General features: G+C 40.8%; 1 protein-coding gene across 1 annotated transcript in view; it reads right to left on the reverse strand.

The window, feature by feature from the left end:
* LOC127186500 (periphilin-1-like) overlaps positions 1 to 14,844 on the reverse strand; it is a gene marked incomplete at its 5' end in the record, with an annotated part of 36,919 nt that extends 22,075 nt beyond the window's left edge. The window contains 4 exon segments of the mRNA XM_051142840.1: positions 1,735 to 1,854; positions 10,615 to 10,700; positions 10,703 to 10,732; positions 14,761 to 14,844. Of these exon segments, the coding sequence (XP_050998797.1) occupies positions 1,735 to 1,854; positions 10,615 to 10,700; positions 10,703 to 10,732; positions 14,761 to 14,844 (320 nt within the window).
* Between the last annotated feature and the right edge of the window lie 667 nt (positions 14,845 to 15,511).

Below are 15,511 nucleotides of genomic sequence, written 5' to 3' on the forward strand. Positions count from 1 at the left end.
AGTGATCAGCAGCTACTTCCGATACCTAACAGAATATTTACACTAAGTTCAAAAAGTACCACGTTTCTTAAAAAGATCATCACTACTGTATATTAGGGCGCATGTGTCCTTGCCTGTGTGGAGGGCAAGGCACAGCCCTTTGGAGTTGGGCAGGGCTCAGGATGTGCTTCATGCTTATCAAGTTATTTTTCTCCTGCATCTGTTTCCCACAACAGTTTAGATTACAGGTACCTGTAATCATGACCAGATATTTCATAACTCTCTCATTAACCACTTTACTCCTCTATAACACCAAAATGTAGTAATTCTTTTTCTTTATGTCCCCCTCTCTCCCTCTCCTCCTTCCCCCATCGCTGTCCCTTCAGCCCCTTTCTAACACAGACTCTCTGGCTGCCCTAGAACTGGAAGATGCCTCTCCCTACAGCACTGGAATTAAAAGTGTGTACTGCCCTACCCACAGCTGCCTCTCTCTGAGTTCTTGAGGTCACTTGCCATCCTGCAACAGTCTCAGCATGCTTTAGCAGCAGCTGTTTTCATCAGTTTTAACAGCAACTCTAAACAAATTGTTTTTCAACTCAAGCAAGGTTTCCAGAGAGCTATAAATATTGGCTTCGTGCTAATTCAGTACACGATCAAGCTAGTTTATATAACCTAATAACTTTCTCACAATCAAAGAGATCAGCTTTGAACAACAATATGAAGAAACAGCGAAAACAGTATAAATGACAACACAAAATACTTCCTGGCATTTCAATCAAGTGTTTCTTCTAGTTACATTCTTTTAAAAGAACTTGTGTTTAAAAGAGCCTACAACTGAGGGGGCTATAGAGGTGGCTCAGTGGTTAAGAACACTAGCTTTCATTTAGAGGACCTGGCTTCGATTCCCAGCACCCACGTAGCAGCTTATAACTGCCTGCAACTCCAGTTCCAAGGGGTCCAATACCTTCTTCAGCCCTATGAAGGCACCAAGCACACAAGTGGTGCACAGACATGTGTTTAGGAAAAACACTCATCTACAAAAGCACATAAAATAAAAATTAATAAACCTTTAAAAGAGAGCTACAACACAGGAAAAAAAAGAACATTAAACTCATTCACCTGTTCAAATAACACCTTAAACATTGTTGGGAATGATGCCTAAGCAAGGTAGGCAGTAACAAAAGACAACCTCCTCCTCCATTCAAAGGTCATTATTGGGGTTATGACTTCACCCATCATCCATCCAACAAATACTCTCATGAGCCAGCTACATGTGAATCCATGCTGTAAGTAGAGATATACCACTAAGCAGAACAGAGGCCCACTTCTTGTGAGGTCTATTGTGGTAAAGAAAGACAAGGAAACAAACACATCAAGTGAATTTAAAGGGAAAAAAATGCTGACTAGTGGCTCATACCAGCAACTGAGCATTTGGCAACTGAGGCAGCAAGACTGCAGTAAGTTCAAAAGACAGTATGAGACCCCATGTCCAAACAAAGGAATCCTAGTGCCCGGGGAATGGAGACCAGTGCATGGTAGCTTCCTTGCTGGCCAAGACTGACTACTTCATTGATTGTAGACTAAGGTGAGGCCTATCTTGGGAAAAAAGGGACTAAGGAACACCTGAGGTCGTCCTCTAGTCTCTACACATGTTCAGTGGAACTTTGGAGTTACAAGTGGAAAAGACATGCCAGGATATGTATTCAGTGCAGAGCCACAGCCACCAGCTGTGTCTATAGAAGACTGCATTCTTACCTGTTCGATCTCTTTTGTTTTTGATGCAATTGCTTTAGAGCGACTGCTGAGCTGGTCATCTGATGTGCTTGACTCGGGTTCTTCTGTCTGGTCAATAAATAAGGGTGCTGTGGACCCCTCCTTGAAAATAGAGTAAGTCTTGAGTTATTTTCTTAAAGGACAGATAGTGTTTGAGATGGTGTATGTTGTCACCAAGAGAAGATTATATTAAAAGTGCTGTTTAATCAATTTTAAGAAAAAAATGTACACTGCCATGATACATAATAGGCATATGTGAAGACTAGAGGACATAATTAATACTTTTTGTAATTTTTATAATACCAAACCTTATGCTGTTCTAAAATTATGATAAATATACTAAATATAGATTAAGATATAGATTAAAAAGGTTCTGTCCTATTGTTATTCCTTAAACCATCTATTTATGAATATGGACCAATGAGAAGAAAGGGCCCAAATATAAATGAGAGCACAGGCTCGCATACAGGAGCGGTGAGAGAAAGCATGGGACACACTCCAACTTCACAAGCTAAACTCCTTGTTCCTTTACTCAGAACCATCAGAAACAATGCACCATCTCAACACCAGTAAGTTCTGTCACAAACAATCCAGTAGTGGGTAAGTAATACAGAAGCAATCAGACTAACCCTCTTCACACAAATACACAGGTGTTCTGACTGATTTACTGTCAAGTTGACACAAGCTAGAGTCAGAGAGAAATGAGCCTCAGTTGGGAAAATGCCTCCATGAGAACCAGCTGTAAGGCATTTTCTCAGTGAGTGATCAATGGGAGAGGCCCAGCCCATGGGAGGTAGAGCCATCCCTGGGCTGGTGGTCCTGGATTCTATAGGAAAGCAGGCTGAGCAAGCCATGGGAATCGAGGGCAATAAGCAGCACCTCTCCATGGCCTCTGCATCAGGCCCTGCCTCCAGGTCCCTGTCTCACTTGAGTTCCTGTCCTGACTTAAGATGAACGTCAATGTGGAAGGGTAAGCAGAGTAAGCCCTTTCCTCCCCAACTTGCTCTGCGGTCATGGTGTTTCCGTTGTGACAAAGACAGAAATTCAATGGAGAAGGATTAGAATTAAATGAGATCATAAACCAAATAGATGTAACAGACATCCACAAACATCTCACTAGAACACTAAAGAACACTATTTCTATAAGCAGCCAGTAGAAAATTTGTCCACAGTTGACCACATTTTAAAATACAAAGCAAATCTCAACAAATCTAGAAAGAATGACATGACAACCTGCATTCCATCTGACCAGAAAGGGATAAAGCTTGATACCAGCAACAGAAACTACAGAAAGAACACAAACTCAGAGATTTAACAACACACCACTGAGTGATAATTGGATCACTGAAGAAATCAAGAAGGGGGTAAAAATCCTAGAATTGCAGACAATGTTCCAAAACCTATGGGACACAATAAAGGCAATCCTAAATGTTTACACAACCAAGTGCCTACATCAAAAAAATTTGTGGGTCTGGAGAGATGGCTCAGTGGTTAAGAACACCGCCTGCTCTTCCAAAGGTCCTGAGTTCAATTCCCAGCAAGGACACAGTGGCTTACAACCATCTATAATGTAATCTGATGCCCTCTCTGGCCTGTGGGTGTACATGCAGACAGAACACTGTATACATAATAATAAATAAATTTTAAACTTTTGTGACATTTCAAGTAACTACTGATGCACCCGAAGGCGCTTGGGGAAAAAGGAACAAACAAAACCCCAAATAGCAGACAAAAAGAGATCATCAAAATCAAGGCTGAGGGCTAGAGAGCCAGCAAAAAGCTAAAAGCACTGGCTGTTCCTCTAAAGACCCAAATTCGATTTCCAGAACCCACGACAATTCACACCAAGTAGAACTTCAGTTCCAGGGGATCCAATGCCTTGTGTTTTGACGTAAATGCAGGCAAAACCGCCCATAAACATAAGAAACTAATTTTTAAAAAATCAGGGATAAAAGTGGGTGCTGGAAGGACCCTGCTGTTTGAGTTTGCAGTCCTCCCTGTCCAGAGACATTCTGAGAGGGAGGTATAGGACTCCCTCCCCCAGCAGGGCCTCCAGCTCTGCCTGACATCATATGGAGAGTGTCTGTAGACATAGACGCCCTAAACCACATCTGATAAATGGCCCTTGACACAGCTCCCTGCACCTATAGTAATTAAGTACTGTATTCCCGGTCATATGAAAGGAGCATGGTGCTAGATGCAACCAATCATCCTTGAAGTTCCTGGTTTGAACAAATTATGACCACCTATCCTAGAAGCCCCACACCTACTCCCCAAGGGCTATACAGCCTTTGTTCTCTCTGATTAAAGTTGAACTCATTCCCAGAGTGGTTCCCGTTCAATCTCTGTCTGCACACGGCCTTCCAAACCCTGTGCCTTGTCTTCTGCTCTTCTTTCCTCAATGTGCTGGTGGCCACTGACTCCCCACCCCAAGAGAAAAGAAAAATCACAAATTGGGGGGAGAGGTTTGAAAGATATGAAAGTGTATGTAATGATACCACATTGTAACATATGAAGGTCTTAATGAATTAAAAAAAGGAAAAAGAAAAAAGAAAAAAGAGCACCAGTGAGAGGGAGAATAATATAAGTACTGGCATATAAATAAAATCAAAGTATCTTATATTTGTATGAAATATAATGAAACTCGTTTTATATAATTAGTATATAATTATACAATAACTTATAAATACAAAATTTTCTATTTTACTCCTTAAAAAAAAATTGGGCTGAAATAATAAAACATAAACTAAAAGAATTAAATAAAGAGCTGGTTCTATGAAAAAAAATAAAACAGTGACAAATGCTTTGCCAAATTAAACAAGAGAAAGAAAAACTCAAGTTGTAAAACTAGAAACGAAAAAGGAAGCAAACAGATACCCATGAAATTCAGAAAACCATAAAGATATACTTTTAAAACTATTACCTAGAGGCTAGAGAGATGGCTCAGCAGTGCCCTTGCAGAAGTCAAGGTTCAATTCCTACCACCCACATGGCAGTTATGGTCTGTAATTCTGGTCCCAAGGGATCCAATACCCATTTCTGGCCTCTGAAGGCACCAGGCACATACATTCAGACAAAAACTCATACATATAAATAAATAGAAAACTTTAAACCTCTATTACATCAAACTGGAGAATCTAGAAGAAATGAACTAATTTCTAGGTGTATGAAACACAGCAAAATTAAACAAAGATGAACTAGACAGATGAAAGGGTCCATTAGCAGCAATGAGCCAGGAGTAGTAGTAAAGTCTCCCAACCAGTGTTCTCACCCCAGGATTCTATCAGTACCCCAGTACTATGTAAATTGTTCCGTAAAGTAGAAAAAACCAGAAGTCTTCCAAAGTGCTTTTATGAAGCCAACACTGATACTAATACCAGAGAAAGTCACAACAACAGCCATACATACATACATACACACACACACACACACACACACACACAATACAAGGATCTCCCTGGTGAGCACAGATAAAAAGTTCTCAACAAAATATTAGCAAACTGAACTTAAGACCATATCAAAGAGCATTTATCAGGACCAAGCTGGCTTTATTCAAGAGATGTGGGGTTGGTTCAAAATATGTAAACCACACAATCATCTCACGACATGCATCCTTTCCTGATTAAAGGTCTCACGAACTTACAGACAGAGCATATCTCTGTATAAACAAACCTACAGTAAGCATGGTGTTATGAAGGAAAACTCAAAGCATTCCATTAAGATCAGGGACAAGGCAAGGGGTCCACTGGGTCAACTACTTTTCAATACCGAGCTTGAAATCTTAGCTAGAGCAGTAAGATATGCAAAGGAAATAAGAGCTATAAACAGAAAAGGAAGTCAAACTATCCTTATTTACAGACAATATTATTCTGTGCATGAAACCCTAAGGACTTTCCACTGCTGTGATAAACACTATTACCATTCTCTCAGTGGGCACGAAAAAGGGTTTATTTGACTTATACACATCCTGCTCACAGTCCAGCACTGAGGGGAGCCAAGGCAGAAACTAAAGCACAAACCATGGAGGAACACTGCTTCCTGGCTTGCTTCACATGCCTTTGTATATACCCAGGACTACCTGCTTTGGGGACACACGCTCCCCCCACCCCCATAAGCTGGGCCATCCCATATCAACTAATCAATCAAATGCCCTACCAGCTATGTAAGTCCATGTGCCTGCTTGTCTGTATGTGCACTATGCCCATGTAGTACGCATAGGGGCCAGAAACGGACATCAGCTGGAGTTACTGGTAGTTGTGAGTGCTGAGAACTCAAACTGGGTAAAATGTTATTTGCCAGGGAGCCCTCTCTGCAGCTGCACCACCCCATCCCACCCCCACCACATTCTTATTGACAAATATTTTCAGAAAAGTAACAAGATACAAAAATATCTGAAACCTTGAAACTGCTAGAGCAGTGGCTCTCAACATCCTGATGCCGTGACCCTTTAGAACAGTTCCTTATTTCATGGTGACCACCCAATCCTAAAATTAGTCTGTTACTACTTTATAACTACTTTTTTAAAATTTTTTTTATTAATTTATTCTTGTTACATCTCAATGTTTATCCCATCCCTTGTATCCTCCCATTCTTCCCTCCCTCCCATTTTCCCATTATTCCCCTCCCCTATGACTGTTCCTGAGGGGAATTACCTCCCCCTGTATATGCTCATAGGGTATCAAGTCTCTCTTGGCAACCTGCTGTTCTTCCTCTGAGTGCCACCAGGTCTCTCCCTCCAGGGGACATGGTCAAATGTGAGGCACCAGAGTACGTGAGAAAGTCATATCCCACTCTCCACTCAACTGTGGAGAATGTTCTGACCATTGGCTAGATCTGGGTAGGGCTTTAAAGTTTACCGCCTGTATTGTCCTTGGCTGGTGCCTTAGTTTGAGCGGACCCCTGGGCCCAAATCTGCCTATCATAATGTTCTACTTGTAGGTTTCTAGGACCCTCTGGATTCTTCTACTTTGCTATTCTCCCAAGCTTCTCTCATCTAGAGTCCCAATAGGATGTCCTCCCCTCTGTCCCAGTTTCCTGGTAAGTGAAGGCTTTCTGGGACATTGCCCCTTGGACTAGTATGCAGATATAAGTGAGTATATACCATTTGAGTCTTTCTGCTTCTAGGTTAACTCACTCATTATGATCATTTCTAGCTCAATCCATTTATCCACAAATTTCGGGAATTCCTTGTTTTTAATAGCTGAGTAGTATTCCATAGTGTATATGTACCACAGTTTCTTTATCCATTCTTCTACTGATGGACACTTAGGCTGTTTCCATGTTCTGGCTATTATGAATAAGGCTGCTATGAACATGGTTGAGCAAATTTTCTTGTTGTGTGCTGGACCATCTTCTGGGTATATTCCAAGGAGTGGAATAGCTGGGTCTTGAGGAAGCCCTGTTCCCATTTTTCTGAGATAGCACCAGATAGATTTCCAAAGTGGCTGTACTAGTTTGCATTCCCACCAGCAATGAAGGAGTGTTCCTCTCTCCCCATATCCTCGCCAGCATGTGGTGTCCCTTGAATTTTTTATCTTAGCCATTCTGATGGGTGTAAGATAGAATCTCAGAGTTGTTTTGATTTGCATTTCCCTGATGACTAAGGAGGTTGAGCATTTCTTTAAGTGTTTCTCAGCCATTTGATATTCCTCTGTTGAAAATTCTCTGTTTAGTTCCAAGCCCCATTTCTCAATTGGGTTATTTGGTTTGGTGGTGTTTAATTTCTTGAGTTCTTTATATATTTTGGATTTTAGACCTTTGTCAGATGTAGGGTTGGTGAAGATCTTTTCCCAGTCTGTAGGCTGTCGCTTTGTTCTCTTGACAGTGTCTCCTGCCTTACAGAAGCTTCTCAGCCTCATACTTTATAACTACTTTTGCTATGATTATGAATCATCATATAAATAGCTGTTTCTTACTGCCTTAGGCAACCTCCGTGGAAGAGTCATTTGCCCCCTCAGTGTGGCCACCACTGAGAATCACTGTGATAGAAGGAAAAGTACGAAGTACATGCGACAAACAGGCACAGGTAGAGACTTTCTGAATAGCGCCTGGTAATGCAGAAAATAAGGCTAGCAACCGACAGACAAGATCTCGTGAAACAAAAACACTTATGTACAGCAAAGGAACTGTCAAGCAGTGAAGAGGAACCCAAGAGAATGGGAGAGAAATCTTTGCAAGCTAGACATGGAACAAAGGATTAGTGTCTACCATACACAAAGTACTGAAAAACATAAAGAAAACAACTCAATTTTTAAAATGGGTTATGAAACTCCAATTTCTTAAAAGATCTCCAAATGGCTAGTAAACATTCTTAACTATAACAGAAATGCAAATGAAATCTATTCTAAAATCCTACCTCACCTCAGAGTGACCACCACCACCAAAAATAGGAATGGCAACAAATGGTGTAGCTGTGAGGACACAGGGACCCCTAACACTGCTGGTGAGAGCGTAAAGTAGTAGCCACTTCAAACGTTGATCTACAACTCTCCCAAAAGAACAAACAACAAAAAACCAACACAACACAATAAAACGAGAACTAGAAATAGAACTCCCATTTTACCCCACTATGCCTCTCTTGGGCATAAGCCCTAGGGACTTTATATTGTTACAGAGAGAGTTGTGCACCCATGTCTACCGCCACACTGTTCACAACGGCAAAGACGCAGAATCAAGCTAGATGTCCATCTCCTGATAAATATCAATGTGGTACACAAGCACAACTGAACATCACTCAACTGTAAAGAAAAATCATGAAGTATACAGGTAATGGAACTTGAAAAAATTATACTGAGGTCACACAGGCACCAAAGACAAATGCTACACATTCTCTCTCCTGCGTGGGTCCTAGCTTCAAATCCTTCATTTTGTGTGCTTAACTGGAGTACATATGGAAGCTGGGAAGCTAAGAGACAGGCCATCAGGGTGCATTCAGAGATAGGGGAGTACATGGCCACTGATGGGCATTTCAAGTCTTAGTAATGACCCATGTGTACCTGGGCAGCACAAACTAGACTCACTGGGTTTAAACAAAAACAAAAATGCGACAACAAAAAGCTGGGAAGGAAAGAGGAGATATGTTCAGAGAAGCCCAGCTGTGGTCAGAATGGAGGAAGAGATTGAACAATACATATGATCAAGATACATTGTATATATGTATGAGATTTTCAATGAAAATTAAAATACAATTTAAAAGATGCACCCAAAGGCAATGTCAGGGGTGAGCCCTCTGCTATTTGGTCATGTGAGGAGCAGCTCTCCTCCCTCCAGAGTATGAAGGCTAACAGCACCTTGACCTTGGGCTTCCCTGAATCCTGGACTATAAGAAGTTCTGGACTGCATCAACTGCCCAGTCTCAAGTATCCTGGTTCAGCTGCACCAAGTGAACAACACACTATCATACACTCAAAAGACTCAAGTTTGGGAGCATAATGCACAATCATGGGTAACAGGAGATTTTGTAAGAATCAAAAAGCAAGTAAGGCAAAAAGAATGGAGCTGGCAAATGGTTTAGCAGGCACAAGTGCCTGATGACTCAAGTCTGACCCCTGCATCCCACAGTGGACAGAGAGAACTCCAAAACGTTGTTCACTGACGTCCATATACTTAGTAGCATACACTCACCACTCACAACACACACACACACACACACACACACACACACACACACAATTAAAAAAAAAAAAGGCAAGCTAGATTACTAGTGGGTGAAGGTATTTGCAGCTCAAGGTCTGGCGACTGGAGGTCATCTGACTAGGTCTTATACGAAGACAGATGACTAGACCATTACGTATTCATGTGTAAGTGAAACCTTCCTTACATACAAAAAACTAAATAAAAAGAGTTAGTCTAACTCTCAAGTTGGACCTCTGAAGTACATGTATCTTCTGTTTATAAAAACTTAGTCTAAATTATTACAATAATCAACATTAAGTAAATAATCCAACATTTCCCATCTATGCTACAAGTATTATTAAGTGCTTAGAATAGCTTGATGTATTCGACGTATTTACTTAAGATACGCAAAAATATCTCTACACCTAAATCAAAAAACTTTGAGCTGTTTAAGAGATTATTACCTAAATAACAAACCAGCATGCACACACACAAAACAAACAAAAGGGAGAAAATTCAGACATTCATAAGCCAGTCTTTCTGGACTTGTCTAACCGTTTGACCCATGCACACTATGCAGGAGGCATTTGGGAATGATCCTCTTAGGATGCATCAAGGTGTGGGTTAGAACTGTTACACACTGAACAATCCTGTCTACTGTAACACCTTTCATGAGGGTTGGAGATGTAAGCAACAGCCCCTAGGCTTGATCCCCAGATGCAAGAGGGTGAGAGAAGCAAAGCAAAAAAATTATTTTTGCTTTGATTTTGGTTTTGTTTAAGAGACACAGTTTCTCCGTGTAGCCTTGGCTGTCCTGGAACTCAGAGATCCAACTGCCTCTGTCTCCCAAGTGCCAGAATTAGGAGTTCATCACCACCACCCACCAAAGCAAAATTAAAAAAAAGAAGTCTTCCATTACAATCATCACCAAATACCCTTTTCAACACTCCTACTTTGTGGTAAATCCAATAATCCACAAAAATATTTCCCCAAGTACATGCTGAGGTAACTAAAACAAAGCAAGTATTTTTCATTTGTTTTTGCTTTTGCTTTGTCTTTTTTGTTTAAGATAGGATTTCATGTACACCAGGTTGTCCTCGTACATGCCCTGAGAATGAGCTTGAGGATGCTCTGCCCACACCTCCTACATGCTGGGGTTATAGGGTGTGGCACCACGATAGACCTCTATCCACTTTAAAATTCAGACAAAACCTTCAGATGTGAAACAAAGATGAAATTACACCATACCTCAAACTCAGCAATTTCACCCAAGTTATTTTCATCTGACTTCTCCAATTTCTCGCTAGCCCACTTGCTTTCAGCCTCAGCAAGTCCTTCTCAGTTAGCCTGCTAGGTTTGTCTAACACTAGGAGAAACAGAAAGACATCTTGGTTAGCATTCTTTTTTCTTTTTTTCCCCCTAAGACAGGATCTCTCTGTGTAGCCTTGGCCGTCCTGGACTCGCTTTGTAGACCAGGCTGGCCTTGAACTCACAGTGATCCACCTGCCTCTGCCTCCCGAGTGCTGGAACTAAAGGTGTGCACCACATGCCCGGCTCTTGGTTAGCATTCTTAAAGGCCTCTAACATCAGAAGCACACTGCATTGAGAGCAAGCAATATCCCTTTTTCATTCATCTAAAGGACCAGTGCAAAAAACAAAATATATACAAATTGTATGCAGGATGCATATAACATCATGCTGATTACAACATTCTTTAATTATGTTCAAATTAAACTTAAAATGGTTAAAGTTCATTGAGGTAAATTTTTTCTAAGAATGCTTTTATTTTTTAATGTTTAAGAAGGGATTTGTTTTGTTTTGTTTTGTTTTGTTTTGCCTGCATGTATGTCTGGGCTTCACATGTGAGCTTGGCGCCCCACCCAGAAGCCAGAACAGGGCACTGTATTCCCTGGAATTAGAAATGTCTAAGACTGTACGCCACCATGTAGGTAGAAGGAATCAACCTCGGGTCCTCTAGAAGAGGCACCAGTGTTCCTAACTGCTGAGCCATTTCTCGACCCTAAGGTAAATCCTTAACGTGTAAGAAAGGCCCAGATATGTTATCTTTGAAATCTGTGATTCCTTTTCTTTGTTTTTGGGGTTTTCTTTGTTGGTTTTTAAAAAAGATTTATTTATTTATTTATTATGTATACGGTATTCTGGCCTGCAGGCCAGAAGAGGGCACCAGATCTCATTATAGATGATTGTGAGCTACCATGTGGTTGCTGGGTATTGAACTCATGACCTTTGGAAAAGCAGGCAGTGCTATTAACCTCTGAGCCATCTCTCCAGTCCTGTTTTTATTATTTGAGACAAAGTTTATCTGTGCAGCTATGGCTGTCCTGGACTCATTCTGTAGACCAGGCTGGCCTCAATTCAGAGATCCACTTCCCTCTACCTCCTAAGTGCTGGGATTAAAGGCAAACACCACCATGCACACCACTGACAAAATCGATTATACTAAGACATATTTGAAAAAGATTAGTGAGTTCATGGCAGAAATATAAAGACAAAGAAAATGGCTTTCTAGCTCCCTAAATTCTGAAACGGGATGGCGCTGTAGGCCAATAAGTAAGTGAGGCTACAGAGCATATTAAAAACCCTTCTAAGATCCTCCATCGTATTTCTTACAACAATGTTTTCCAACCATGTGCCATCACCCCTAATCTGAGCCTCTCTCTCACTTCTCTAAGGGGTAGCGGGACTATAATATCTACTCTTTCCAGATGACACTCTATAATGATGAATCTTGATTTTTCAGCTTGGTGGGATATGGCATCAACTAAGAAATATGGCTCTGTGGGTCTTTAAGGCAGCCTCCAGGAAGGACTGACTGGGTAGGCTCGTGGAACCTTCCAACAGTAGCCTACACATGAAGTCAAGGGAAGGCAGTGCTGTGGCTGGCATCCTCTATAGATATCTGAGCCTGGCTTCTTTGGCTCAGATGGGGCATCAAGCCACAGCCTACCCAGCCACTGTCATGCAAGCTGCCCTTCTGTAACATGTACCCTGTACTGGTTCTATTCAACAGCCCAGAAAACCTTGCTAAATGTACAGCTCCAATGAAAACAAACAAACCAAAACCACCTCAGGAGTACTGGTACACTGCTATGAAGAACTTCTATACACCAACCAAAGAACTCTACGGAAGGGACCTGGGCAGGCCGCACTACCTCACATTAGAAGACAAGAACAGAAGGATGGTAGCCTGTCTAAGCTCACTAACAAATACTCAGGGCACTACAGGCTGACCATGGGTCATATTCACCATGATATAAAAACACAATGTTGGGAATGAAACATTTTTTCCTCCAATATACTTGACTAGTTTTACTTAATTATTCAGAAAAACTGCAGGTCTCTGTAAACTTAGGAATGGCTCCAAAAAGTTTTCTGTCATTTTTAACAAGAAATCAAAATGAGCAAAATAAAGGGAAGCCATAAAAGAGGTCTTTTCTAACATATCCACGTCTGCCTGAGAAAGCTCATCACAGGGCAATCACACGGTCTAGAGGCAGCCACAGCAGAAAACTGGTCTGCTTAAGACAGTTTTGGTGGTTGGAGAAATGGCTAAAACAGCTTAGTGCATAATGCTCTTACAGAAGACCTGAATTTCATTCCCAGCACCCATGTGGTGGCTCACAATCACCTGTGACTCCAGTTCCAGGGACTCTGAAGCCTCTAATCTCCAGCACTAGCACTCACGTACAAAACCCAGGCACATACATAATTTAAAATTTTTTAAATCTTTTAAAGAAACAAAAATCAAAACAAAAGAAGACAGCCAACCAAAGTCAGCCTGAGGTTCTAGGCCTCTCTGCACTGCAGTGCACAATTGGAGGAGGGGGCTGAAGCCTTGCATGTGATGCTCCCTGCATGGCTCCCATGCACAGCATACAGATCATCAGGCTTATATTCCACAGATCTCTCTAATATCACCTCATTTCAGACTAAAATTATTAAGCCTTCAGAAGACAGAATTTGAAGCTTACCTCCAAAGTATATTGCACAGCCACTAGGTAAGCTTAAAGCCCTCATTTCAATTCTCTACCCATCCATAAGGTTTTGGGTCTCAATCTGCAGCCATGGCTGGCTCATGCTTATACAATCCTCTTGACTCAGCCTTCAAGTGGGGACTACAGGCATAAGGTGCCTACCCCCCCCAAGAGGTTAAAACAGGATCCTAAGACATTATTAGAAATATAAGTCATCAAATATAAAGAAAATAAAAGCATATTCAAGAAAATAATGTATATTAATTTTTAAGAGAGGCTTACGTTTTCAGAAGAATTATAGAGCAATTCCAAGCTAGTGATTTATGAGTTTTTGTAGAAAATAAAGCAAAACCTACCACAGCATCCTTTTCATCTTTTATCTACCCTTTCTAAAAAAGCCGTAACGCTTGCAAGAAAACGCCCTCATCTGAGAAGGTAATCCAATAATTCATGGGTGGGTGCAGGATTATAAAGACCAGCCTGGGCCACTACTTAGTAACGGCCAATATCAAAAACACTTAAAGACAAATGCTTCAAAGACTTGGCTTTCTACGGTCGGGAATGTAGGTGGGAAAAATTTCTGTCCACCATCTGCAAGGGCAAGGACTGCAAGTCCACCCACTGCCAAAGGAAAGGAAAAAAAAAAACAAAACAAAGCACCTACCTGACATTCCAGAATCCAGAATTTCTGACAGGACCCTCGTGATAAAATCTGTCACAGAAAGATCACTTTTTCCCTCAGACTGACAGACTGCTGTCCTTACAGACCTACACCAGATTGTCAGGTAATAACTATTTCTGCTAAAAAGTCAAAAACATTAAAACAAACCAAGAACAAAAAGTAAAGAATATCTAGAGCAAGTTATGAGCAAAAGAAGGGGCGTGGGGCTGATAAAGGTAACAAAGTAGAGACATGGGCACTGCCTTCCCAGGGCACTTTGAGGTGCTGGGAAACGGCAGCAACTGCCACTTTAATTATTTGGCTCCTGAATCCTGATTTTCCTATAGAACCAAGAGTTAAACCTACCAACCCTTCGTATGAGTTAGTAAGAGAAAATGCTGAATATTAAAATTAAGCAATTTTTAAGTACATGTTAAGCATCTGCGTATGTCCTCAGTTTCCCAAATAAAAGCAAATCCTATGAATATACACTCTTTAAATATCTATTTCTATTTGTTTATGGTGAAAATGAGCAAAGACTACATAGAAACCCTATAGGAAAATATTAATGAGAAAAAAACGATGATTTATTTTGGCTTCTGTAATATTTTCAAGTTGTGATGACATAAGATTCAAGCTTTCAGATAGGTTCATTAGCACCATAGGAGTCCATGGTAGTGTTTGTGCTGGGCACCCATCATCTTTCCATTGTGTTTCTACCTAACTTTTGAAAGTAACAAACCTTGGATGAAGAAACTGCTGAAGAACTTGAGGGAGAAGTATCTCTTGAAGTTTTCAAAGACTGGATGGATCTCTCTTTACCTATGTAACAATGTCAAGAAAGAATACAGGAAAAGAAACAATGTAAGATGTTATTTTCCACTTCTAATTTTGTAGATGAATAGGAAAGTCATACGCAATTTAACACTGGAATTTTTAATCACATTATTATTTTAACATCAAAATCTACCTCTTTTAGTAACATCACAAAACATTAAAGTAATGTAGAATGAAATAATGTCATAAATGGCGGTCTAGCCACACCAATGCCTCTGGTAAGTGTAACTATAGAAATGCTGATGAAGGCAAACACACTTTAATTAGAGTGTCTCCTCAAACTTCCTTGCTATGCTCAGCAAGCTTCAGAGACAGGCTTCTATCCACCTGGCATGGCAGTAAACAAGAGCTCTTTCCAAGGTCTCAAATTCAGGACCTCTCTTGACAGCAAAGGCTCTGGGCCAGGGACAGCTCTGCTCTACCCACTGTGGCCCTGGGCAGTGTTCCTGCCATTTTCTGTTGCTGATAATCTTTAATATATGACAATGTACGTACATGTAATGTTATTATAGTTAGTATGCAGACACACAGAACAGTCAGTTAAGGGGTAGTTCGAAGAGTGCTAGCCACAGGAAATTTACCAGATACTCCTAAACATTCACACATTTAAAAAGAATTTAGAAACCCATTAATTCAGAAAACTGATCCAGAG

This window comes from Acomys russatus, unplaced genomic scaffold, assembly GCF_903995435.1.
Source record: "Acomys russatus unplaced genomic scaffold, mAcoRus1.1, whole genome shotgun sequence".
In the NCBI taxonomy this organism is placed as follows: Eukaryota; Metazoa; Chordata; class Mammalia; order Rodentia; family Muridae; genus Acomys; species Acomys russatus.